This window comes from Triticum urartu, chromosome 6A, assembly GCF_056163025.1.
Source record: "Triticum urartu cultivar PI428250 chromosome 6A, HENAU_Tu73, whole genome shotgun sequence".
Classification (NCBI taxonomy): Eukaryota; Viridiplantae; Streptophyta; class Magnoliopsida; order Poales; family Poaceae; genus Triticum; species Triticum urartu.
In genome coordinates, this window is record NC_141878.1 from 55875606 (window position 1) to 55901461 (window position 25856).

The 25856-nt window shown below is 47.7% G+C and overlaps 1 protein-coding gene and 1 pseudogene across 2 annotated transcripts; both read right to left on the reverse strand.

Moving 5' to 3' along the window:
• Positions 1 to 5715: 5715 nt before the first annotated feature.
• LOC147963889 (uncharacterized) lies at positions 5716 to 7245 on the reverse strand. Its single transcript, XM_087529745.1, has 2 exons — positions 6819 to 7245; positions 5716 to 6701 (listed from the first exon to the last, which is right to left on the reverse strand). The coding sequence occupies exons 1-2, from the start codon at positions 7243 to 7245 to the stop codon at positions 6058 to 6060; spliced, it is 1071 nt and encodes a 356-aa protein (XP_087385871.1). The 3' UTR covers positions 5716 to 6057.
• A 4313-nt stretch (positions 7246 to 11558) lies between these two features.
• Positions 11559 to 25138, reverse strand: LOC125516275 (uncharacterized; annotated as a pseudogene). The gene is made up of 3 exons (XR_015609534.1): positions 23943 to 25138; positions 22444 to 22543; positions 11559 to 11759 (listed from the first exon to the last, which is right to left on the reverse strand). The product of XR_015609534.1 is annotated as an uncharacterized LOC125516275 (transcript).
• Positions 25139 to 25856: the final 718 nt, after the last annotated feature.

Sequence of the window (25856 nt, forward strand, 5' to 3'; positions counted from 1 at the left end):
TCCACGCCCTACAGTTGCTCGATGCTCCTCAAGCACAAGAACCAGAATGCTGCTCACTGTTCGCAGCAGGCAATTTCGGGGGAGGAAACACCGTCAACGATTCACCTCCGTGCCCAAGTTGGCGATCAGATCATGCTCCTCTTGGTTGATTACGGGAGTACACACAGTTTCATCAGTGAATTTTTTCTTTCGCGTCTGAAAGTTCAGACAGAAAAACTTCCGTCGGTGTCAGTACGGGTTACCAATGGGCAGGGGCTGCTGTGCAATCAACTTGTGCAAGGATTGGAATGGCAAGTGCCCGGCCACACCTTCCACACTGATCTCCGAGTGCTACCGTTAATTGCCTACGACAGCGTGCTAGGAATTGACTGGCTATCAGCTCACAGCCCCATGAATTGCCACTGGCAACACAAAACCATTTCATTTGAAACCGAGGGCAAACAAGTGCATCTGCAAGGTGTTCGTACATCTGATCTACCCCCATCGCAGAACTGGATGCTTATGAATTGCACCGAATGGAAATAGCCAACGACATCTGGACCGCGGCTTTGGTTATAGTGGAGAGAACTGACAAACCTGAACCCGCACCTCCCAATATTCAGAAACTTCTGTCTGAATATGAAGATGTGTTCTCTAAACCAAAAACGCTGCCTCCCAAACGGCAGTATGATCGCGCGATCAACCTGGAGCCGGGCACAACACCTATCAACATCAGGCTCTACCGCTACTCACCAGCCCAAAAGGATGAAATCGAAAAGCAAGTGCAGGACATGCTGCAATCTGGGGTCATCGCGCACAGCCTGAGCCCGTACGCCGTGCCGGTCCTGTTGGTCAAGAAGGAAGGTACTTGGCACTTTTGTGTCGATTACCGACGTCTGTACACAGCCACGGTCAAAAACAAATTCCCATTGCCAGTGGTGGACGAACTGCTCGACGAGCTGGGTGGAGCAGCATATTTCTCCAAGATCGACCTACGCGCCGGCTATCATCAGATCCGCATGCACGAGGAGGACGAAGAGAAGACGGCTTTCAAAACACAACATGGCCATTACTATTTCAGGGTGATGCCGTTCGGCCTCTGCAACGCGCCGGCCACATTCCAGTGTCTAATGAACTCGGTGTTCGGTCGCCACATTCGCAAATTCATCATCATCTTCCTCGATGACATTCTGGTCTTCAGTGTTGATTTACACGAACATGAAGAACACCTGCGCACTGTCCTCGACCTCCTACGGGCGCACCAGCTGTACGCCAAGGCCTCTAAATGCTCGTTCGCCCAACAAAAGATCGAGTACCAGGGACACGTCATCTCCAAAGACGGCGTCGCCACCAATTCGAGCAAGACCAGCGCCATGAGTGCCTGGCCCGTGCCCACGACGCCCACGAAACTCCGCGGTTTCCTCGGCCTTACGGGCTATTACCGCAAGTTCGTGCCACACTATGGCATTATCGCGAAGCCCCTGACGGGCCTTCTCACGAAGAAAGGATTCCTCTGGGACAAGGCCCAGACCGCGTTCGAGATGCTCAAGAAGGCGATGGTGAGCACGCCCGTGCTTGCGCTTCCAAACTTCAAGCGCCAGTTCGCCATCGAGACCGACGCGTGCGAACCGGCGTGGGCGCGGTGCTGGTTCAGGACGGCCACCCCGTCGCGTACCTGAGCAAGGCGCTGGGCATGCCGAACCAAAAGCTTTCTGCGTACGAGAAGGAGTTTCTCGTCGTGATGATGGCGATCGACAAGTGGCGCCCTTACCTCCAGCGTGCACCGTTTGAGATCGTCATCGACCACAAGAGCTTGTATTCCTTGGGTGATCAGCAGCTCGTCACGGATCTCCAGCGCAAGGCCATGTCCAAGATGGTGGGCCTGCAGTTCACATTTCGCTACAAGAAGGGGGCAAACAACGGCGCAGCCTACGCGCTCTCCAGGGTGGGGCACCTACTGTCGCTGGACGCGCTCTCTGTGTGCTAGCCCCAGTGGTTGGAGGAGGTGGCAAATTCATACGAGACGGACGCGGACGCACAGGAGCTCCTCGCCAAGCTTGCCCTCTGCGACACCGACGACCAAGACCACACTCTGCAGCAAGGAGTGATCCGACAACGTGAGCAATTGTGGATCGGCGCCAACACCGCGCTCCAAACCAAGCTGATCGCCGCGCTGCACCACGGCGCGGTGGGAGGACACTCAGACACCACAGCCACCTACCAGCGCGTACGCAAGCTCTTCGCCTGGCCAGGCTTGAAGCGCGCCGTCGAAGATTTTTTCAAGCAATGCAGCATTTGCCAGCACGCGAAGCACGAGCAAACCTACCCCGCGGGCAAGCTCCAACTGCTTCCGATTCCTCAAGAGCCATGGCAGGACATAACCATGGATTTCATCGAAGGGCTACCAAAGTCAGATGGCCACGATGCGATCATGGTGGTCGTCGATCGCCTCACCAAGTACGCTCATTTCGTACCCCTCCGGCACCCTTTCAACGCCGCTCAAGTTGCCCGCGCCTTCTGGGACAACATCATCAGACTCCACAACGTGTCGCACTCCATCGTCTCCAACCACGACAAGGTGTTCACCAGCGCGATGTGACGAGAAATTCTCGCCGACGCAGGCACCAAGCTGCTGTACTCCATGACGTACCACCCCCAGACCAATGGCCAGACGGAGCGCGTGAATCAGTGCTTGGAGATGTATCTCCGATGCGCCGTCCACAACACGCCCAAGCAATGGCGCTGGTGGCTCTCCACGGCGGAACTCTGGTACAACTCACACCACGCCTCGCTCAATGGCTCCCCATTCAAAGCTCTGTACGGGCAGGAACCCAACTTGGGTGGTCTTCCCGCGATGAGCACCACCATTCCCGCGGACGCGCCCCTCGACGAGATCGATTGGGCGACCCACACCGAGCTGCTTCGCGCCTAGCTCGAACGCGCCCAGGCGTGTTTCAAGAAGCAGGCCGATCGTCACCGGGCCGAGCGCGCCTTCGACGTGGACGTGGGCGAGCAGGTCCTCCTCAAGCTCCAACCCTACGCGCAATCCTCCGTCGCCAACCATCCGTGCCGCAAGCTGGAATACAAGTTCTTCAGCCCGTTCACTGTGACAGAGCGCGTCGACAACCTGGCGTACCGTCTGCAATTACCTCTAGACAGCTGCATCCATCTTGTCTTCCACGTCTCCCAGCTCAAGTCGTTCGTCCCTGACTACACACCCGTCTTCGCTGAGCTGCCCAAGATACCGGACCTCACCTCCGCCGAGCGTGTTCTAGTGGCCATCCTGGACCATCGCATGATGAAGAAGGGGAACACTCCAGTGGTGCAAATACAAGTGCAATGGAACTCCATGCCGCCGTCAGCTGCTACCTGGGAAGACTACACTGTCCTTCGGCAGCGCTACCCCGACACACAACTCTGGGAAGATGAAGAAGCTGCTGCTCGAGAGGGGGCAAATGTCATGCTTGCAGATCAATCTACAACGGACTGAAGAATTGCAGTTCAGAGTTCTGAACCTGCAACAACGACGACCTAGTCAGCGGGACCGGGCCAAGCCCACTGTCAGGTAAATGCGTGTGTGTGCCAGTTGTGGGCTTGGCTTAATTGTATGCATGTGTGTGTGGACGCTGAGGGCATCGAGAATTGAATGAACTATTTCCTTCATGTCGTCTCTCTCTCTCTCTCTCGCTCTCACCTACCCTCGTCCTTCCTCCTCTTTGATCCCCTCTCCCCCTTTCAGATCTTACGATCGGGTCGTGACATTATGGTAGAATCTAGCCATGCCATTTTGATCATGTGTTCATCAGTATAAAGTGTTAAACATCTAACGTGGCAGAAAGTGGAGAACATACACTGCCCACAGAGCATAGCTACATATACCTTGGACCAGACAAGATATGTTAGTGGATAGTGGCCATTACATATGCAAATTAGATAGACGGTGAGAGATGCTGATCGTTTAAGCAAACCGACCATCACAAGAATTATGATCCAATAAAATTTCAATAGCTGTAAGCAAAAAGATACTAATTGGTAATATAAAGTTTAAAGAAAGCATGTTCTACAAGTATTTTGGCAGTTATTAGTTCACTAGGTACCATAATGATCCAAGATAAGCAGCAATGTGAAATGACAGTCATAAGCCAATTTAAACAAAGTGTGAAGCAAATGTTCATGTAATGTCAGTTATAAGTTACTTGCACAAAGGAAACAACATAAAAATAACACTAGGACTTGATAGATGCATAACCCCCAAAAACTAACCAAAGGCATGTAGCGACGGGTAGTAAAAAAAAGGAAATCAAATGCAGAACACGAAAGAGGATGCATTTCATTATGCTAACATTTAACATATGCACATTATGCTAACATTTAACATATGCACAAAAAGCGGAAGGGTCCCAGGTCATCAGTTCATCTGAGGAGCCAGAGGGAGAAGAAACTACACTAACAGAAGGAACCAGCTGAGAATTAAGGTGGTAACTGAAAGCAAGGCAACTGGATGAACATCGAAGGCAAACATCCAATAGTGAGGGCGTACAACATCACAAAATAAAAGAGAAGGTAGGTGGGTGAAGGCATGTGAAAGGGAATATAGCGTTGCTGATGAAGGCATGAAAGGATGAGGAAGCAGGGCCTGGAGGAAAGATAAAAAATGCGGCCTGCCATGAAAGCGGGATAGGAGGTGACCAAGCAGGAAACGTCTTAGTCCTCGCTTATAATTGGATACTTGAGAAATGGCAGTAAAAAGAAAAGCAATACATTAATAAAACAGTCCAGATACCTCAATATACATGGAGAAGATATGCTTACCTGCTCAATCAGTACACCACGACAGCATATCTAGCCAGATAATCATCTTATGTATTCTGCAAAAGACCAGCCCCATCGTGTCCACCACCAATGTCTGTTTCTACAAGCATAAGAAGTAATCAAGTCAAGCAATCAATGACATTCCAACAAAAAACAAAATAGATACGAGGAGGCATCAACAATATGTTTAGATAAACTCACAGTAATTGTTTGGAAAACAATATCAGTTTTATACCAGATTAGGAATGGATAAAGAAAACCAAGCCTACTGTCAAATTTAATGAATATTTCGAAAAAAGTATAAGCCGATTACTATCTTAAAAATGAAGCAGATGCACGCTCGAGACTATTAGCTGGTCAGAAGAGGCAAGTTATCAAGAATAATTAAGCTCATTGCACTGCACATCGGAATAAATAAAATATAGGCATACTAATAAATCCTAGCAATAAAAGTGAACAAGACTATTCAAATTTAGATTATCTTCAAATAAATTTAGCCTTAAAAAATTAAATCATACTAGAAAACCATAGCAATAGAAGTGATCAAGACTATTCAGACTTAGATCATCTTAGAATAAATTTAGCCCTGGTACAAATGGATTTGCTACTCGTGCTAGGGACTCTCCTTAAGTGATAAAATGAAAAGTTATTCAGCAATATGGGCTGAATTTAGTAGCGAGATTAACAAGGATAATAAATATTGAATGAAGGAAATAGGGTGAGCTTGAAGCTTCTAACTGTACCAATTTGAGCTACCTATTTGACATTTCAGTTGGTTCAAGCAAGTTTCTCAAGTAGTTGGCTTCAACCTCCAACTACCATGTATCTTATTCTTATCTCAAGAAAAAAACTGCTCTGTAGCTATGCACTAAAACTACCATTGTACAGTATATGTTAATAGGCATAGAACATTGAAACATAGTTCAACTTTAAAGAAATCATTTGCCAATCTTGGCATTCATTGTTTTATTGTATAAACATTCATATAATGAACTTAATAAAGACAGTTTGTTAGTTCTGCCTTGAACCACAAGAATTGCAGAAATGAAGCTGACAGTAGACCAATTGCAGCCTGCTGCCTGGCTACAGAGCATAAAATAAATTAGATAACACTAACAAAAAAATCAAGATCATAATTATTCATTAAAACGCCACCACACAAGAATCAGAACAGGAATATTACATAAACAAAATCACTTAATGTAAAAAAGGCCATCAAGTAGTAAAAGAAACAGGTGGTATGAGACACTACTTAAAATTGCTAACTTAAGGCAAAAGGATGTGAGCGAACTCCGCCAACCAATTATTGAACATTAACTTGGTTTTGTTAAACCCAATATGTGAAAGCATGATATTACCTGCAGTGTAGACACTTTCGAATGGGTGACAATCAAAAATGAAGTTGGCTTCAAAAAGTTTCTTGGACTGCAATGACTCGAGATGGACCATAAAGAAGACAGATGGTGTCCACAGGCACACCACATTATTGTACTCAGCAAACCCCAGTACCACAACGGGCATTTTCTCAGCTAAATTCATGGGAATTAGCTTGTCCAGTTCAATAGTTCTTCCTAGCACCCATGAAGCAACACCATGACAATCAGTCTTCCTCTTCCATAATTGGGCAATGTAGTCCAACTGCAGCACACAGAAGAGACCAAGACCACCATCCTCTGCCTGCATCACGCAGATATCATAACTTCCCTTGGCAACCAAATCCGTTGGCATCCGTATCACAGCTAGGACCCGCCTCTCCAAATCAAACTCCAGCAATCCGCCCAAATTCCCCAAAAGCAGCCAGTAAAGAGAATTGCCAACCAGCACAGCGGGCTTCTTTGTAATAACAAGCGTGCGCACAGAAGCCTCGGATGGAAGCGGTGTCGAGACGACATCACCCCATACTCCGGTCTCTGACGAGTACTACACACATGCGAGAGCTTGTCTGTGTTGTTTGTCCTCGTAGTCCACCACTGTCAAGGCTACATGAAAGTGTTGGGCATCTCCGGCAGCACGAAGCACCGACCCACTGATCAGGGGGCGCCCCTCATGTCTCGCAAACCCAGGGGGGACGGCAATCCGGTGCTGGTCGGCGGTGACAGGATCCCACACCAGGATGTGTTTCCAAGACGCGTGGTAGACGAGTACCAGGCCATGGCGACATCCGAGGAGCACGACGCCGTCGAACTTCAAAGAGAAGCGCCCGGCGGGACACGATTGGGGGGCTCCAGAGTAGGCACGAAGGAGAGCTCGCGAGTTCGAAAGCCTATGTGAAGGAGGCCGAGGAGGGGAGGGTTGCGGCGGTGGTGGAGGCGGAAGCGGCGGGCGAAGCGAGGGTCGGGGGAGGGAGGATGGCTGTGGGGGGAGGCGGAGGAGGATCTCGGAGAGCAGGTCGTCATCGTCCAGCGGCGCCGCCGCCGGCGAGAGGGGGTGAGGGTGGCGGCGGCGGCTACTCATCTCGCCCTCCTCACTGCGGATGCGGGGATGTGGGTTTTTTTTAGACAATCTCCCGAAGCTTTATTTAGACCAAAACGATGTTCAAAGGTACAAAAGAGAGATTACCAGGGTGCCCTAACCAAATATGGCGGTCCACCCCTAACTCTAAACAATGCTTCGCTAGATTGTGAGTCTCGAAGTTCGAGCTCCTAAACTCATGCACAAAGCTACATCTACTTATAGAAGAGCTCTGATCTATTATTTCATGTAGGATCGCCCCATAGCTAGCCGGGTTCCTTTGCTTGATGTGGTGGAGTCGAAGCAGGAGGCAGGCAGCCCAAAGTTATACTGAAGAAATCACGGCCCAAAGTTATACTGAAGAAATCACGGCCCAAAGTGCTAATTAGTTAGTCTCTTTTTTCAGAAAAAAGGAAGGTAGTCTCTGTTAATGTTCGATTTTTCGCAATTTATGGGGTTTTCCAACAGATAAACCTGTAAAATAAAAAAAAATCACCAGTGGAAACATGTTTGAATTTTGTTTCGGTACACCCCCTAAAAGTTTACACGAATCTTAAAGTTACTTCAGAAGGCTATCACCATATAGATATTTGGATACAAAAGACTAGATTACCCTTTTTGATTGAATTTGTATTGAAATATATAAACGTTTCCAATGGGGGTGTACCAAAGCAAAGTTCAACATGCTTTTATGCAACAGAAGCGGTATTGATGATGGATGGAAGCATCAATTATTTTTTTCTCATGTATATAATCATATTGCTCGTGTTCGCAATTCTCATGATGGAAATGGTTGTTGGGATCGGTAAAAAAAACATCCCATTGTAATACTCACTCCGTCCCAAAAAACTTGTTGGAGAAATGGATGTATCTAGACGTATTTTTAGTTCTAGATACATCAATTTTTATCTATTTCTACAAGAAGTAATTTCGGGCGGAGGAAGTATATTTTTGTGCTTTGCAATAATTTGTTGGTACAATGGAAATAAAGTACATTTCTTCACAAGAGAAAAAGGCATAACAAGAAGCACATACAGTAAAACAAATTCATTGGATGTGACCAACATTTTACGACCCTTTATGCAACATAAACACCTAAAAGACGACGAATCTTGTCGAAGGGACTAATCATGGACGAGTTCCACGCCTTAGGAAGCTAGCTCCTCGTCAGTGCTATGGCAAACAAAGAGAGTGCATGGGGTCATGGGACATTGTAGGACGATATTGGAAACGTCATAGGCATGTGCGGGAAACAAAGAAGCACGACCTCAATCAAGCAAAGCAAAATGTCTGTAAAATAGATATTGTTGAAGTGTATATGTGGATTGCCTAGCCATTTTTCATAAGTTATGTTGATGCGTTGCCTACTGCCACTGCTGCTGCTTGTGTTCTGCTGCTACTGGTGCTGCTGTTCCCAGCTGGTCCTTCTCACTTCAACATATACATCTACGAGAAATGATGAAGCACACACTGACTAAAGTTGAATGAAAGAAGCAATAATGTGCGGAATGTGCCAATGTTACATACAATATTGATCCATATATGCAGAATGTGCAACGTAGGGAGCCTTAATTTTTTTCCTGGTTTTGCTTTGTAAGTTAGTAGCTTCATGGAGTTTTTCTTTGATTTTATGTCGCATTAGCTTAATAGAGTTCTAGAGGGTCAAGGTGGCGGTATAGGAGAATTAGGTTTAATGGCGGGGGATTGGCATATGTTTTTGTTAAAAAGTTGATATGTTGTCTTGATTTTTTTCCCTGGGTGAACCGAGAAATAGGAAATCTAGTACTCTTCTTCTTCTAATAAAGTTGGGGAGCTTATTAGGTGGGTGTGGGTCTTTGTGTGTGGGGGTGTGGGTGTGGGTGGGGGTAATTCTTTTGGAAAATAATATAAGAATAATTTTGCTCATATTGGTATGATTGAGGAGAAATTTTTCTCTCTAAGAAAGACATCACCTATGTTTTTCTGATGCTCAAGTTAATGTTTTTTCACCGGAATGAAATTCTAAGAACGGGTTCTATAATCTTCCATCCAGGGGCACAAATTGTATAGAGGCATCTTATGCATTGTTTTTGGCCAAATACCATCCTTAAAAACCTGCATGGAATGGTTGGTAGCCTTGCTCAACTTAAAATGAGGGCTTACCAATACCATTGGAGAGATCTTTAAAAATATTACAAACACTTTCTCATGCTAGTGGTGTTAAACATAACATGGTTTTTGATGGGGATCAGAAGAGGGGTGGGGGAGAGAAAGATGTTGGAAGTTTCTGAAAGGGTATATGAAACATGTCGGGTGGGATCAGATCGGATTTCTTAGGCATTTTTACATGACACGATTGGGAGGGTGGGGAGATCCAAAGACGGGCCTTGTATGAGCTGAATCCCATTCATGTCGGACGAAAAGTCATTTCTGGTTATTATTTTCAAAACACAATTAGATTTCTATTATTCCTAATCGAGTTTCGAAATGACTCGAGGGTTTGCTATGAGTTTCTTCACTAGTGCAATATACCATTATGCCATTCAGAAACAAGGCCAATGGCCTGACTTTCAGTACTAGAAAAGCCAAATATTAGAGCTTAAACATTCCAAGAAACATACGGTACGTGTCACACTCACACGTTGACACACAAGACATAATGAAACAATATTAGGCAGTGGCCAGAGCTAGCTGGCCAGCCGTATTATTTGGAGCCAAGTGAAATGAGCTCGTCTCTCGTTAAGGGGTTGATTCACCGCTGCTACTCCCTGATCCACCTCGAGAACCAGCGGTAAACCCCGTCGCCGTCGCCGCCGCCGCCCCCTCCGCTGCTCGCGTAGCTCGAACCATACGGTGCATAGTTCTCGCCTATCCCCGACCCGCTTCCATCGCCGGAGCCGGGTCCGCTGCCATTGCCATCGCTCCCCCAGCGCCACTGACGCCGCCTTGGCCATTCGCGTTCATAGAAGACCCGCCGGTTTCCGTGGTACTCGAGTCTCCGTGGCCCGAGCCGGACGCACCGCCAGCGGAACCAGCCGCGGACTTGTCACGGCCTCGCCAACGACCACTGCCGCCACCGCCTCCGGAGCCATAGGCGTAGTTGTCCTGGTCGTACGCCTCGGCGGTCCCGTCGCCGGAGGCCTGACTGGTTCCAGTCCTGCTGCCGCCTCCGCCTCCACTGCCTTGGCCGTCGGCGGTGGCAGTGGTTCAGTACCCTAATGGTGTTGGACAGCCCTATGCTTAGGAGGACGACGAGGGCAACAGACAGGATTAGCTTGGTCGTAGCCATGGGGAGGCGATGCTAGATTGCCACGGTGGAAGAAGCAAGCTGGTTGTGTGCATCATAATGATGCAGAGGCCGAGAGTTTGAACCTCCTTTCACAAAAAAAAAAAAATGGTGTAGTATCTGGGTTGGAGGCATCTCAGACGTGCAGAGGCATTGAGTTTGGTCAGGAATTGATTAGGAAAGGACTAATATGACGTGTGGGGAATGATAGAAATATTCGGATTCAAAGAGATAACTGGATCTCCAGAAGAGAGGGCCTATGGTTCAAAAGAAGATCGAGATTTAGATGTGTTAATCACCTTATGGTTCAGGCAACTAATACATGGAATACCGAGCTAATTAAACAGATTTTTCACCCCTTCGATGCTGAAGAAATATGCATAATGCGGGAATGCTGTGGACGACGAATACCATGCAGTTGTTACATGCACCAAGAGCAAAGCCCTTCCTCATGCAATGAGGGATATCTGGGACATCCATGACGAGTCCGGAAGTTTCCGGTATACAGGGGTGGACTGGTTGCAGTTACTGAAGAGATGAGATGTAAAATTCTGTTGATTGATCCATAAAAGGCATTGTCTTCATCTCGGTCTGTCGCCGAACGGACACGTGCAACAGCGCTGAGGAAGCAGAGGCGAGTGCAGCTCTGATTGGCTTGTCGGCCCTCCTGAAGGTGTACAAGGAACCTGTAATCCTGAAGGCTGACAACATTTTTATTGCCAGAGAACTGATTGAGCCAGCGAGTAGCAGATGAGTTTGTTTTCCTTTCGTCAGAGACATAAGAGGTTGCTTGCTTGCTTCGCTTCCCATCAGTCAGTTCTGTGCTCTCTGAATGTAGTTCTATCTGATGAGTTTGTAACTCTTCCTCGAAAAAAAAAGGAAAACTGAATCCCACACAACATGGGACAGGCAAAGGATACTGAAAAGAAGCCTGCACACGCAACTAACAGGTGAGCTGGCCTCGGCGGTTCTTGCTTGGAAGGCATCAGGCAAATGAACCGCACGAGTAAACCGACAGCGCCGACACTGATCATTCATTAATCCAAGAAAGTCAGTGGGTCCTCATACAGAACTTAGATAATACGCAGAAGGTAAGCTGGCAAATGAAGCGATTCGTTTCCACAGTTTACATACTTCACAACCGGCCATTACAGAGGGCCAATTTCTGAGCACAGAGCACATTATACAAAAGGAACCTACAGCACACAACCCATTTCTACATCTTCGCCAACCGGAATGCAATCCTAGATACCTGCGGGTCAACAAATTTCATCAGTCAAACCAATTTGTATACTAACTCATGGAAAGGCCGTTAAATTTATGTATAAGGATGACTCAAACGGTAAACATTAACTCATGGACATCCTAGATTATCAAAAAGTAGCTTATTATCATGGGCATATAAGGGGTTCACGGAACCATCTGGTTGCTAGCTCATAGACATACTTATTAGAAATGGACGAGCTAGCTAGTCAGTAACAGATCGAATTTGATTAGCTCGTGCAGTACAGGTGGCGTGCAGCATCTTATTAATAGACACACTTCCTTTCGACCAAAATAAATGTCAATGTTTATTAAATTCTGTTTATTAAACTATTTTTACATATTTTTGAATTAGCGGGTTGTGGGCCAGTAGAGTGACTCCCATACTCTCTTGATCTAGCTCGTAATTTCTTGGGAAGGTTACCTAACGCCCCTCGGGCTTGATCGGTGTAATTCCGAAACAGGATTGGCCGATTCGGAGTGGGAGTAGCAACGGCGCCGTCGAAGCCAACCGCACAGACTCGGCATGTTATTTCGGCCATGGAGCAGTTCGAGGAGAGGGTCATGAAGGAGCTCGAGAATCTGAAGCTGGTCCGTGAGAAGTTCGAGAGGATGGACGAGGTCACCAAGCGCCTAGATGGCATTGATCAGCGCTTGAGGGTCAGGCAGGTCAGACCAACAAGATACAGACCAAGGTAAACCTCACAACGTCCTCCATCAGGGATGTGCGTCAGGAGCAGGTTACAGCAATTAGGACACAGAAGGCACCACCACAGCCGACCTCCCTGGCATCGGTAGGAGATGGATTGCTTCCCTCCCCACCTCCCAGCCCACCGCCGCCACTGCAGATGCCGCCGCTGACAGGATAGAACACGTCTGAACAACAACCTGATGGCGGGCGGCTGCCTGACAAATAACATGATTGTCGCCTGTGGATGCCAAAGATGGAGTTTCCCAGATTTGATGGAACTGATGTTTGGACAGGTTCGACGCATTCTTCCTCCTCTGTGACATTCCTGAGGGGTTCAAAGTTACTTCAGCTACTCTGCATCTGTGGGGTGACGCAACAAACTGGTATCACACGTACAAGAGTATGGTGGGATGGCTGGATTAGGAAGAATTTCAGTGTTGTGCTTCAGGAATTTGACTTCAATACTCACCATGACATGATGCGCTGTTGCTGGTGAAACATGAGGGTACGGTGGAGAGGTACAACCGAGCGATCAGCTCAGCCAATTGGCATACCAAATCCTTCTGTATGAGCTGGCTGTACGTGATACTTATCTGGTCACCCGATTCATTTTGGGACTGAAGGATGAGTTAAAGGGCGCTGTTAAGATTCAGTTTCCAGCGACAGCAACATGTGCCAGTTCAGGAAGAAACTCTCAATAGAGCCAAGACCGACTGGATAGCATTCCCTACAGTTGGGCGGCAGGACAATCATCAGACTGCGCCATCAGGGAAGCTACGGCATGCGAGACAACTGAAGAAGTACAGTCGCACTAATGGCCTGTGCTTCAGTTGTGGCGAAAATAGAGTCCTGCCCATGTCTGTGTTAAAGCGGTACCAGCTCAAGTTCAGGCAATGGAAACAGTGGAAAGTGCAGATGTGCTCATCTGAGACATAGTGCTTGATATCATTCCAATTGAAAAGCGGTCCCATTATTTTCTCCAGGCCTGCTTTGACTAAATCAACGGAGGCTGGAAGAAGAGTCACTGCTGTCAGTCAATGCGCTGTCAGGCGCTAATCATCCAAAACTATTCGCCTGCATGCTATGATTGGCAATCAAGTTTTCCTGATTCTTCTAGACTCTAGAAGTTCTCATAGTTTTTTATTTACTCTGCTTTGCTTGATCGCATCAACATGGTGCCCGCTTCAGTGGATGTTCCTCTCGCAGTTAAAGTTTCGAACAGTGACAAAATAGTCTATCAATCTGAAGTGCCTGACCTGTGTTGGTGGATTCAGGGCCAGCCATCCAGTACAGTGTGAAAGTTTTATAGCTAGGGGAATATGATATAATAATATCGCTTTTCTTTCTTCCTCTCGTAGAAAGGAAAGGAGATCCGCCTAGCCACCAGGAAAGGGGGGTCGCCGGATCCACGCGTGTGGATTGTTTTTAGGCCCTAGTTGCTTAGGTTTTTAGGTTGTTCATCGTCTTGACACTGCTCATTCAGGGTATAGAATAGTAGCCTGCTCCCATGCGACCACCTGACGACTTGCGGCCGCGAGCGGTCGTTCCGGCCACCGCCTTCAAGGCCGGCGCCTCCACCGCCAAGACCGGCGCCGATGAGGCTGCTCTCGGTGCGGTCTCCGAACCATCGCGGGGGTCTAAGGGGGCGGATTTGTCCTCTCCCACACGCGCGGCGGCGATGACTTCTAGGGGAAGGGCGGATCAAGCGGCCACGGCGGGAGCAAATCCCGGCGGCAAGTCGGACAGCAAGATCGTGGGAGGGCTGCCGAGGTGGAGGCAGTGGTAGGCACAATTTGCAGATGCGACGGCTCCGGATGATTGGATCATGGGGCGCCTCCGATTCACTGTATCCTCATGGTGGATGGCTTTATTGGATTTGGAGAACGACATGTTGGCCGGAGACTACCTCCCGGACAGCGATCAGATCGAGGTAGGTCTTAGATTTTCTTTGGATGACTATGACGTGGTTGTTGGTCAGTGTGTGCAGGTTGATCAGATCACGGCGGCTGACCTGGTTGATCTGACGAACACAACGACCACAAGTCGGGATCGACCGGGAGGACGCTTCTGGGTTCTAATCGAGAGCGATGAAGAAAATGAGGGTGAGATCGAGCAGGTCATGCAGGCTCCTTTGCCAGTGTTTACGCCGGAACCGCCACCGGATTCTAAACATTCAATGGAACGGCTTCGATCCAAAGCTCCGACGCTGAAGAAGATGATTAAACCTTGGATCGGTCCGATTCCTATGGTATCTCGTGCACCAATTACTTTGTGAGATTATATCCCGGATTCTTGGACGTTAGTTACTAGAAAAAAGAAAAGCAAGAGAGGGCATCCACTGAGGCCGGCACCGCAACGATCGCCGGTGGCGATCTCGGATGGCGTGATTCGAGCGGCCAGGAAGGCGCGTTTGAACTCGTTGCTGGGCCGAGATGTGGACTCGGAACCGACACCGGTCGTGGGCTCTCTAGACTTGAGGCATGCCGCCAAGCCAGAGGCCCAAGCCGGGTCTTTTGATCCCTCTACGTGCATGCATGTGACGCTGAGGCCCGAGCCGATTCGCTGTGTATCGACTAGGGTTTCTCGTTCGCCTGGGTTTCCTTTGATCGGAGCGGGGAGAGCGACTAGGGTTTCTGTCGCCGGCACGATGGCCGGACGCGGAGCCCTGCCTCCTGCCGCTGGGACCGGTCGTGGTGCTCATCCACCTCCCGCGAGGCAGCCACCGCCCGCCAAGCATGGCCCGACCGCCGCCGCTGGGGCTGGCCGCGGCGTTCCTTCCGTGGCAAGGCAGCCGCCACCAGTGGCTACGCCACCCGCCGCTGGAGTCGGCCGGGGCGCGCCTGTTACCGGTCAGGCCAATGTGCGGCCCCCGGACGAGCCGACACAGCTGCCAGCGGCCAAGGCGCGGGCGCTGGGACGGGGGGTCGGGTCGAATCAGAATCAGAATCGGGAAGGTCAGGCATACGGCGGATACGGCAGAGACGGTCCTCGATACACTCGATATGGGCAGTGGGGCGACGATGGATATGATGCATACGGCGAGGGACTACACCTTCCTCCAATGCTTGTGTGCAGCTTGGCTGAGAGAAAATCAGCCACTGTCAGTTGCTGAAGGAGCATTCACTTAGAGCTCAGACCAGGATGAAACATTATGCATATCAGAGAGGTCCGAACGTGAATTTCAAGTATAGACTCGGTTTCTTAAAACTACAACCATATGCTCAAAACACAATAGTTAATCGACCTTGTCACAAGCTTGCTTGAAGTATTTTGGGCCTTTCACAGTTGAGGAACGAATTGGTCCTGCAGCATATAAACTTCAGCCATGGTACACGTGGTCTTCCATGTATCTCTTCACAGCTGAAGAGCCATGTGCCTGATCACGCGCCAGTATTCTCCTCCCTTCCAACTACTGTGGACTTCTCTTCTCAGGACTTGGCACTAGAACTGATCTTGGATCAAATGTTGGTCAAGAAAGGGAATGTTGCCTGTCTGCGGGTGTTTATTCCATGGACATCACTGCCAGCCTCTGCTGCTACATAGGAAGACTATGAATGGCTCAAGCTGCGTTTCCCACACACACCAGCTCAGGGGCAAGCTGGTTCTCAAGGGGGCAGCAATGTCAATACCTCAATCTGGCATTGACGAGCAATGTGCCCGGCAAGAGGAAGCTGAAGAAGAGGCGTGGAATTCAGAGTGAAGCGTTCTAGTGTTCTGTTAGTTCTGTATGAATTAGTGGGCTGTGGGCCAGTTGAGTGAGTGTTAGGCCGAGACCCATGTACCAGCATGTTATAAGCTAGAGGCGAACGTTGTAGCTGGCATTGAATGAATGAACTCACAAGCTTTTTTCCCTTGTCTCTGTTGTCTTTCCCCTTCCTCAAACCCTTCTACCTACCCCATTTCCGCAACAATGTGAAACAACATAATCATAAGATTGTTCAAATGAAGAAAGTATGAAGCAAACATTTATGTATTTTTAGTTATAAACTACTTGCATAAAGGCAACAACATCATCACACTAACACTTGATAGATGCATAATCCCAAAAAATTCATGTTGGCGATCTGTCGAGAGCTTCTCCTTAGGCTCAACACCGAGCAAGAGAGCAAGGATCTATCCCTGCACGAGGACTGGCTACGTCGTCAGATCAAGGCCTCCTATATGGGCCTTGCTTCCTTGGAGCGCACCATCACCCTCCAACGTGCCCGCCTAGCGACCCTTAAGGATGGGACGCCAACACATCCTTCTACCACCGGCAATGCTCCTATTGGCGGCAAAAGAACATGGTGCACAACCTAATGGTTCAAGATTAGGTATCACAGACCCAAGCGACATGGTTGCGACGGCGTACGCGCACTTCGACGCCCTGCTTGGCTACGCCATGCCCCTTGAGTGCACCCTGGACCTCTCAACCCTCATCACGCCTACAAACCTAGACGACCTCGATGCGCCCTTTGATGTCGTGGAAATCTGGCAGGCCGTCAAGCGGCTGCCCGCACGCAAGGCGCCAGGTTCCGACGGCTTCACTGCTGAATTCCTACACGCATGTTAGCCAACTGTCAAACAAGACCCCGTTGACGTATTCTAGCAACTCTTCGCGCTTCGAGGTCGGGGTTGTCGGTTTCTAAAACCTACATATGAGTTGTGAGCAACAACTCTTTGAGAGTTTGGCCAGGGACTGAACACGTCCATCAATCTTAAGTCATGGATGAAATGCGGTGGATGAACTGCAGATGAACACGAAAAACTACCCAAGTTTGGGCCACCTTATTGATGTAATAACCTACTCCTGCTTAGTTTTGTATTGCAATGGTAGAGAGCTACAATGTGTCTGTTGCAAGGTGAAAAGATCAAAACCTCCTATGAGGCCTTGGTCTCCACTATTTATAGTGTCGAGGGAGCCCTTGTCGGAGGTTCTGATTGGTTGAATATACATTGGAGTAGCTAGTGTAGCTTGTACCATGGTGGCATGGTCGACCGTGGCATGCTCGTACGAGTGATGATGACGTCCTTCCGGGGCAGTGTGTCACCCCTGGATACTTTCTGCCTCCTTTGGTATTCATCAGGCGATGCGAGGTACCGCCACTATAGCGGCGTAAGCGGTAGGTGAATCTTACTGTAGTTGTTGTGGATAACTTGGGTCGCACGGATCCTCCTGGAGCCCATGCGCAAGGGCTAGTCATTGACCCTTCGTCCCCTTCCTGGCGTAGGCAGCAATGTCCCTTGGTATGGGCCATTGCGCCACCTCCGACGTTGAGACCCGCTTCTTCTAAATGAGTAAGCGGGGAGTCAACGTGGGCTCTCGGGAAGGCCCCGTGAAGAGCCCCCATGAGGCAGCTCGTTTCCATGTCTTGTCTCCTGACGACCCAGTCCATAGTCCAACAGGTGCGTCACGGTCTTCACAAGATGTTCCCATGGGTGGAGAAATATATATGCCTTCGCCGTCAAGGCTCTTCTTACAGGGTTAGTAATACCATGGTTTTACTGACGCCAACAGGGGTTTCAACTACCTGAATCAGGCGTTCCTCACGCTGCTGCTTAAGCCCGTGGATGCTCGCAGCCTCAGTGATTACAAACCCATAAGCCTTATCCACCTCGTCGCCAACATCTTCGCGAAGGTTCTTTCGTTGCGACTCGCTCCCAAGCTCAACGCCCTTGTCAGTGCAAACCAGAACGCGTTCATCCCAGGATGCAGCTTGCATGACAACTTCGTCCTAGTGCTGCAGTCCGCACGCCTACTCCACCAACTTGGAACCCCTCGCGTGCTGGTAAAGCTCAACCTGGCATACGCTTTCGACTCGGTCAATTGGCCATTCCTCTTCAAGGTCTTGCGACAATATGGATTTGGTGATCGATTCCTGGACTGGCTGGCCATTCTTCTCTCATCCGCCAGCACCAAGGTGCTCCTTAACGACAAGCCCGGCCCAGCCATTTGGCACTGATTCAGGCTTAGAAAGGGCGATCCCCTCTCAACCCAGCTCTTCTTCCCCGTGGTCGACACACTTGGCTGCCTGCTGTGCCGCGCCACCAAACTAGGCATCCTACAACAGCTACATCCCTGGTGACTAATCCCCATCGCCTCGCTATGTGGATGACGTGATCCTATTCTGCCACCCCTCATAGGGCGACATCTTGGCAGTGAAGAGTATCCTACTATCCTGCAGCTCTTTGGACATGCCTCGGGCCTCTAGGAGAACTTCCTGGAAAGCTTGAACACCCTTATTCACTGTGATGCCGACGAAGCCGTGCCCGCAATCGGCCTACTCGGGTGCCTCATTGTGGACTTGCCCATCACCTACCTTGGCATTCCATTGACGATCAGGCGCCCCTCAGTAGCTCAACTTCAACCCATGGTGGACAAAACTACTGTTATGCTCCCTCGATGGAAGGCACAGCTCATGAAAAAGGCCGGTCGTCTCACGTTCGTCAAGGCCATGTTGAACGCAATCCCCATCCTTTAGCTACTTCTCTTAGCGCCTCCGAAGAAGATCATCAAGGCGCTTGAAAAATATTCAAAGAGGATTTCTCAGGGTCGGACGCACGGAAGCCAATGGTCGCAATTGCCACGTTAACTGGCGGCGCGTCTCACGGCCAATCTCGCTTGGAGTACTCGGCGTCTACGACCTTGAGCGCACCGGCCTCGCGCTCCGCACGCGTTGGCTATGGCTAAGCCGCGCCTACAACACCAGGGCTTGGAGTGGTCTTGACCTGCAGTTTTTCGCTGAAGAACGCGCCTTCTTCTTTGCTTCCACCACCATGCAGATCGGTAACGGCCAGCATGCCATGTTCTAGGAGGACCATTGGATTGGGGGTCGTTCAGCCCTTGAGATCATGCCACTCCTATACTCCTGCATCCCAAAACGCCGCCGCAAGCTATGGATGGCTTCAGGCTAACCGCTGGGCGCACGACATTCACAACACCATTGGCATCTAGGAGATAGGTCAATACCTACAGCTATGGCACATGATCGAGCATACAATGCTCTTCACAAAGCCAGACTGCCTCCTCTAGATGTGGAGTTCGAGCGACACCTACACCGCGCAGTCTGCCTACCTCGCCACTTTCCACGGCTCCACCACCTGCGACAAGCTTACCTGAAAGTGCTGGGCACCGCCGCGTGTCAGGTTCTTTTATCGGCTCGCCCATCTCGATCAGTGTTGGACTGCAGATCGTCTCGCCTGCCATGGCCTGCAGCACCCCGCGCGATGTCCACTTTGCAACCAGGCGCCGAAGACCATACAACATCTCCTCGCCTGCCCCTTCTCTCGGCAGGTATGGTACGAGGCACTGAACTAGATAATGGTACCCTGCAACCCGTTCGACAGGAAGCCCTCGATCAACGCCTGGTGGCTCTCCGCGAGGCAACTCACGCCCAAGCCCATGCACAAGGGCCTCACCTCCACGACCCTGCTCATGCCCTGGATGCTTTGGAAGCACCATAACGACTGTGTCTTTGACAAAGCCCACCCCTCGGTCACTACCCTGATGACGAAGATCAAGGGCGAGGCGGCCCTCCAAGCTAGAGCCGACCGCTAGGACTTAGAGCTCTCACCCCCCAGACCTAGGATGTTCACTGATTTCACGCTTTTGCATTGTATGTTTGCCTCCTGAGAGGGTTGTAACTCAAACCCTTCCTTTTCAATGAAATGAAACGCAAAGGTCTTTGTTTTCTCGAAAAAAGGATGGTATAGTTTTCTTTGAAGACTGGATGTCGATTGGTAATAACTCGGCACTCATGACCAAACTCATTATAGCCTTTCATTCTAGTGCTATTGGTTGACATCCTGGAATTCAAATAACATACCAGAGGCTCAAGAAACTATTTGCTTGGTCTAGACTGAAGCAAGATGTTACAAACTTTGTTCAGTAGTGTACAATATGTCAACAAGCAAAGCATGAGCACTGTAAGCCTCCTAGTCTGTTACAGCCACTGCGTGTACCACAAAGTCCCTGGATTGACATTACTATGGATTTCATATAAGGATTGCCAAAATCTTGAGGATATAACTGCATTTTAGTGGTGGTGAACAGATTCACAAGTATTCACAATTTATCCCTCTGAAACACCCTTTCACTGCATCTATTGTGGCCAGAGCAGTTCTGAACAATGTGGTGAGTTTGCATGGCCCTCCTAACACAGTTGTTTCTGACAGAGATAAGATTTTTACAAGTGCCTTTTGGAGAGAACCAGCTTTGGGATACTCGGTTGTATATAAGCACTGCTTACCACCCTCAAACATACTGCCCTCAATCAGATAGGCAAAGTGAGAGAATTAACCAGTGCCTAGAGATGTAATTGAGGTGTGCAGTGCCCTTGCTGAATTTTGGTACAATACCAACCATCACACCTCATTGGGATGCTCTCCGTACAAAGCACTCTATGGAACAGAACCAAACTATGGCACACTACCAGTGGATAATGGAGATTCCTTCCTCCAATACTGGTGTGCAAGCTTGGCTGACAGAACATCAGAGTCACTGTCAGTTGCTGAAGGAGCATTTGCTTAGAGCTCAGACCATAATGAAACATTATGCATATCAGAAGAGGTACTAACGTGAATTTCAAGTAGGAGACTCAGTTTTCTTAAAACTACAACCGTATATGCTCGAAACACATTAGTTAATCGACCTTGTCACAAGCTTGCTCTGAAGTATTTTGGGCCTTTCACAGTGCAGGAACGAATTGGTCCTGCAACATATAAACTTCAGCCATGGTACACCCGGTCTTCCATGTATCTCAGCTGAAGAGCCATGTGCCTGATCACACGTCGATATTCTCCTCCCTTCCAACTACTGTGGACTTCTTTTCTCAGGATTTGGCACTAGAACTGATCTTGGATCAAAGATTGGCCAAGAAAGGGAATGCTGCCTGTCTGCTTCCATGGACATCACTGCCAGCCTCTGCTGCTACATAGGAAGACTATGAATGGCTCAAGCCACGTTTCCCACACACACCAGCTTTGGGGCAAGCTGGTTCTCAGGGTGGCGGCACTGTCGGTACCCTCAATCTGGCATTGACGAGCAGTGTGCCCGGCAAGAGGAAGCTGAAGAAGAGGCACGGAATTCAGAGTGAAGAGTTCTAGTGTTCTGTTAGTTCTGTTTGAATTAGTGGGCCGTGGGCCAGTTGAGTGTGTGTTGGGCTGAGACCCATGTACCAGCATGTTATAAGCTCATGTTATAAGCTGGAGGCGAACGTTGTAGCTAGCTTCGAATTAATGAACTCACACGCTTTTTCCCCTTGTCTCTGTTGTCTTTCCCCTTCCTCAAACCCTTCTATCTACCTCATTTCCGCAGCAATGTGAAACAGCATAATCGTAAGACTGTTCAAATGAAGGAAGTATGAAGCAAACGTTCCTGTATTGTCAGTTATAAACTACTTGCATAAAGGCAACAACATCATCACACTAACACTTGATAGATGCATAATCCCAAAAGACGAACCGAAGGCATGTAGCAGCTCATAGTAAAAAATCAAATGCAGAAAGAGGGTGCATTTGATTATGCCATCACTTAACATGTACACAAAAGGGGGGAAGACCCTAAGTCATCAGTCATCTGAGGAGCTAGAGAAACTGCACTAACATAAGGAACCAGGAGAGTATTAAGGAGAAGGGGAGAAGGTAACTGAAAGCAAAGCAGCTAGATGGATGGCAAAGGTAAACGAAAGAGCACATTCAGTAGAACATCAGCAAATAACAGGGAAGGCAGAAGGGCGGAGTTATGGGAAAGAGAATGGAGAGCTGCTATGAAGGCATGAGGGGATGAGAAAGCAGGGCCTAGAGAAAAGGTCAACAATGCAGCCTGCCATGACACGTTATAGGAGGTGGCCAGGCAGGAAACCGCTAAGCAAAGAATTGTCGACAAAATCTTTAGTCCAAAATCGCTTATAATTTGATACTTGAGAAATGGCAATAAAAGGGGAAGCAATAAATTAATGAAACAATCCAGATACCTCAGCATACATGCGGAAGATATGCTTACCTGCTCAATCAGTACACCACGACAGCATACCTAACCAGATAATCATCTTATGTATTCTGCAAAAGACCAACCACATTGTGTCCACCACCAATGTCTATTTCTGCAAGCATAAGAAGTAATCAGGTCAACCAACCAATGGCATTCCAACAAAAAACCAAATAGATATGATGAGGCATCAACAAGATGTTTAGAAAAACTCACAGTTGTCGTTTAGGAAAAAATATCAGTTTTATACCAGATTAGGAATGGATAAACAAAACCACACCTACTGTCAAATTTGATTAATATTCCAAAAAAAAGTATAAGCTGATTACTATCTTAAAAATGAAGAAGATGCACACTCGAGACTATTAGCTGGTCAGAAGAGACAAGTTATCCAGTATAATTAAGCTCATTCCACGCCACATTGAAATAAATAAAATATAGGCATACTGATAAATCCTAGCAACAAAAGTGAACAAGACTATTCAAATTTAGATTATCTTCAAGTAAATTTAGCCTCAAAAAATTAAGTCAATACTTGAAAAACTAGCAATAAAAGTGATCAAGACCATTCAGGTTTAGATCATCTTAGATAAATTTAGCCCCCAAAAATAAATGATCTAAGTTTATTTGTTTTCCCTGGTACAAATGGATTTGCTACTTGTGCTAGGAATCTCCTAAAAGTGATAAAATGAGAGGTTATTCATCAATATGGGCTTAATTTAGTAGCAAGATTAACAGGGATAATAAATGTTGACTGAAGCAAATAGAATGAGCTTGAAGCTTCTAACTGTACCAATTGACCTACCTATTTGACATTTCAGTTGGTTCAAGCAAGTCTCTCGAGTAGTTGTCTTCAACTTCCAACTACCATGCATCTTATCTTGAGAAAAAAAACTGCGCTGTAGCTATGCACTAAAACTACCATAGTACAGTTACTCCCTCTGTTCCTAAATATTTGTCTTTCTAGATATTTCAAATGGACTACCACATACGGATGTATATAGACATATTTTAGAGTGTAGATTCACTCATTTTGCTCCGTATGTAGTCACTTGTTGAAATATCTAGAAAGACAAATATTTAGGAATGGAGGGAATATATGTTAATATGCATAGAACATTGAAACATGTTTCAACTTTAAAGAGAGCATTTGCCAGTCTTGGTGTTCATTGGTTTATTGTATAAATATTCATATAATGAACTTAAGAAAGGCAGTTTGCTAGTTCTGACTTGAACAACAAGAATTACAGAAATGAAGCTGACAGTAGACCAATTGCAGCCCACCGCCTGGCTGAGCATAAAATAAATTAGATACCACTAAAATAAATCATAATCATTACATACAAGAATCGGACCAGGAATATATAATGTAAAAGAGGTCATTAAGTAGCAAAACAAACTGGTGATATGACACTACTTTACTAACTCAAAAGGATGTGAGCGGAATTCCATCAACCAATTATTGAACATTAACTTGGTTTTGTTAAACCCATTATGTGAAGGCATGTTATTACCTGCAGTGTAGACGCTTTCGAATGGGTAACAATAAAAAATGAACTCGGCTTCACTAAGTTTCTTGAACTGCAATGACCCAAGATGGATCATAAAGAAGAAACAACTTGTCCATAGAAACACCACATTATTGTCCTCAGCAAATCCCCGTATAATAAAAGGCCATTTGTCCACTAAATTCAAGGGAAATAGCTTGTCCAGTTCAATAGTTCTTCCTAGCACCCATGAAGCAACACCATGACAATCAGTCTGCCTCTTCCATAATTGGGCACTGTGATCATCTGAGTGCAGCACAAAAAGGAAACCAAAACCACCATCATCTGCCCGCATCGCACAGATATCAAAAGTGCCCTTGGTAAACAAATCCATCGGTATCCATACCATAGTTAGGCTCTGCCTCTCCAAATGAAATTCCAGAAATCCAACCATATTCCCAATAAGCAGCCAGTAAAGAGAATTCCCAAACAGCACAGCGGGCTTCTCTGTATCAATTAACCAGCGTGCTCGCAGAAGCATCGGATGGAAGCCGTGTCCAGATGATATCACTCCATTCTCCAGTCTCTGACGAGTAAACACAGGCGAGAGCTCGCCTGTGTTCTCTGTCTATCACTGTCAAGGCTACCTGGAAGTGAACGTCTCCGGAAGCCCGAAGCACCGCCGCAGGAATCCGGATGAACCCATAATCTCTCGCAAACCCTGGGGGGACTGCAATGCGGTGCTGGTCCGCGGTGACAGGGTCCCACACCAGGATCTGTTTCCAAGATGGGTGGTAGACCAGTACCAGGCCATGGCGGCATCCGAGGAGCACGTAGCGGTCGCCGCCGTCGAACTTCAAAGAGAAGCGCCCGGGCGGGACACGATTGGGGGGCTCCAGAGTAGGCACGAAGGAGATCTCTTCAGGGCCTTCATCAAAGAAACCGAGGAGGGGAGGGTTGCGGCGGTGGTGGAGGCGGAAGCGGCGGGCGAAGCGAGGGTCGGAGTCGAGGAGGTGCCAGCGCCTGCAGACGAGAGAGGCGCGGGGGAGGGAGGATGGCTGTGGGCGGAGGCGGAGGAGGATCTTGGAGAGCAGGTCGTCATCATCCAAGGGCGCCGCCGCCGGCGAGAGGGCGTGGCGGCGGCGGCTACTCATCTCGGATCTCGCCCTCCTCACTGCGCATGCGAGATGTGGTGGAGTCGAAACAGAGCAGCCCAAAGTTATACTGAAGAAATCACGGCCTGTACGATATGCGTGCTAATTAGTTGTTTCTTAATCCCCCTCAAAAAAAAAGTTGTTTCTTAATCGATGCTAAAAAAAGTTGTTTTTTAATCTGGTGCTAATTAGTTAGTCCTTTTTTAGGGGTTATTAGTAGTCTCTTTCTTTCAGAGAGGAAGGTAGTCTCTGTTAATGTTCGATATTGGTAAATTATGGCGTTTTCCAACAGATAAACCTGTAAAATCATTTTTTATAAATGAAAAAAAATCACCATTGGAAACATGTTTGAGTTTCGCTTCTATTATACACCCCCTAAAAATTTACAAGAATCTTAAAGTTACTTAAAAAGGCTATCACTATAGCCTGGAGATCAAACATATTGAACAAAAATTCAGATACAAAAAACTAGATTGTCATTTTGATTGAAAAGGGATAACTTTTTCAGTGGAAAAATATGAACTTTATTATCTCAACCTTTAATTTGTATCAAAATATCTGAACTTTTTCAGTGGTGGTGTACCAAAGCAAAGTTCAACGTGCTATTGTGCAACAGAAAATGGTATTGATGATGAATGAAAACACCAATTATTTGTTCTCATGTATTGAACCATATAATTGAAGGAAATATGCCCTAGAGGCAATAATAAAGTTATTATTTATTTCCTTACATCATGATAAATGTTTATTATTCATGCTAGAATTGTATTATCCGGAAACATAATAC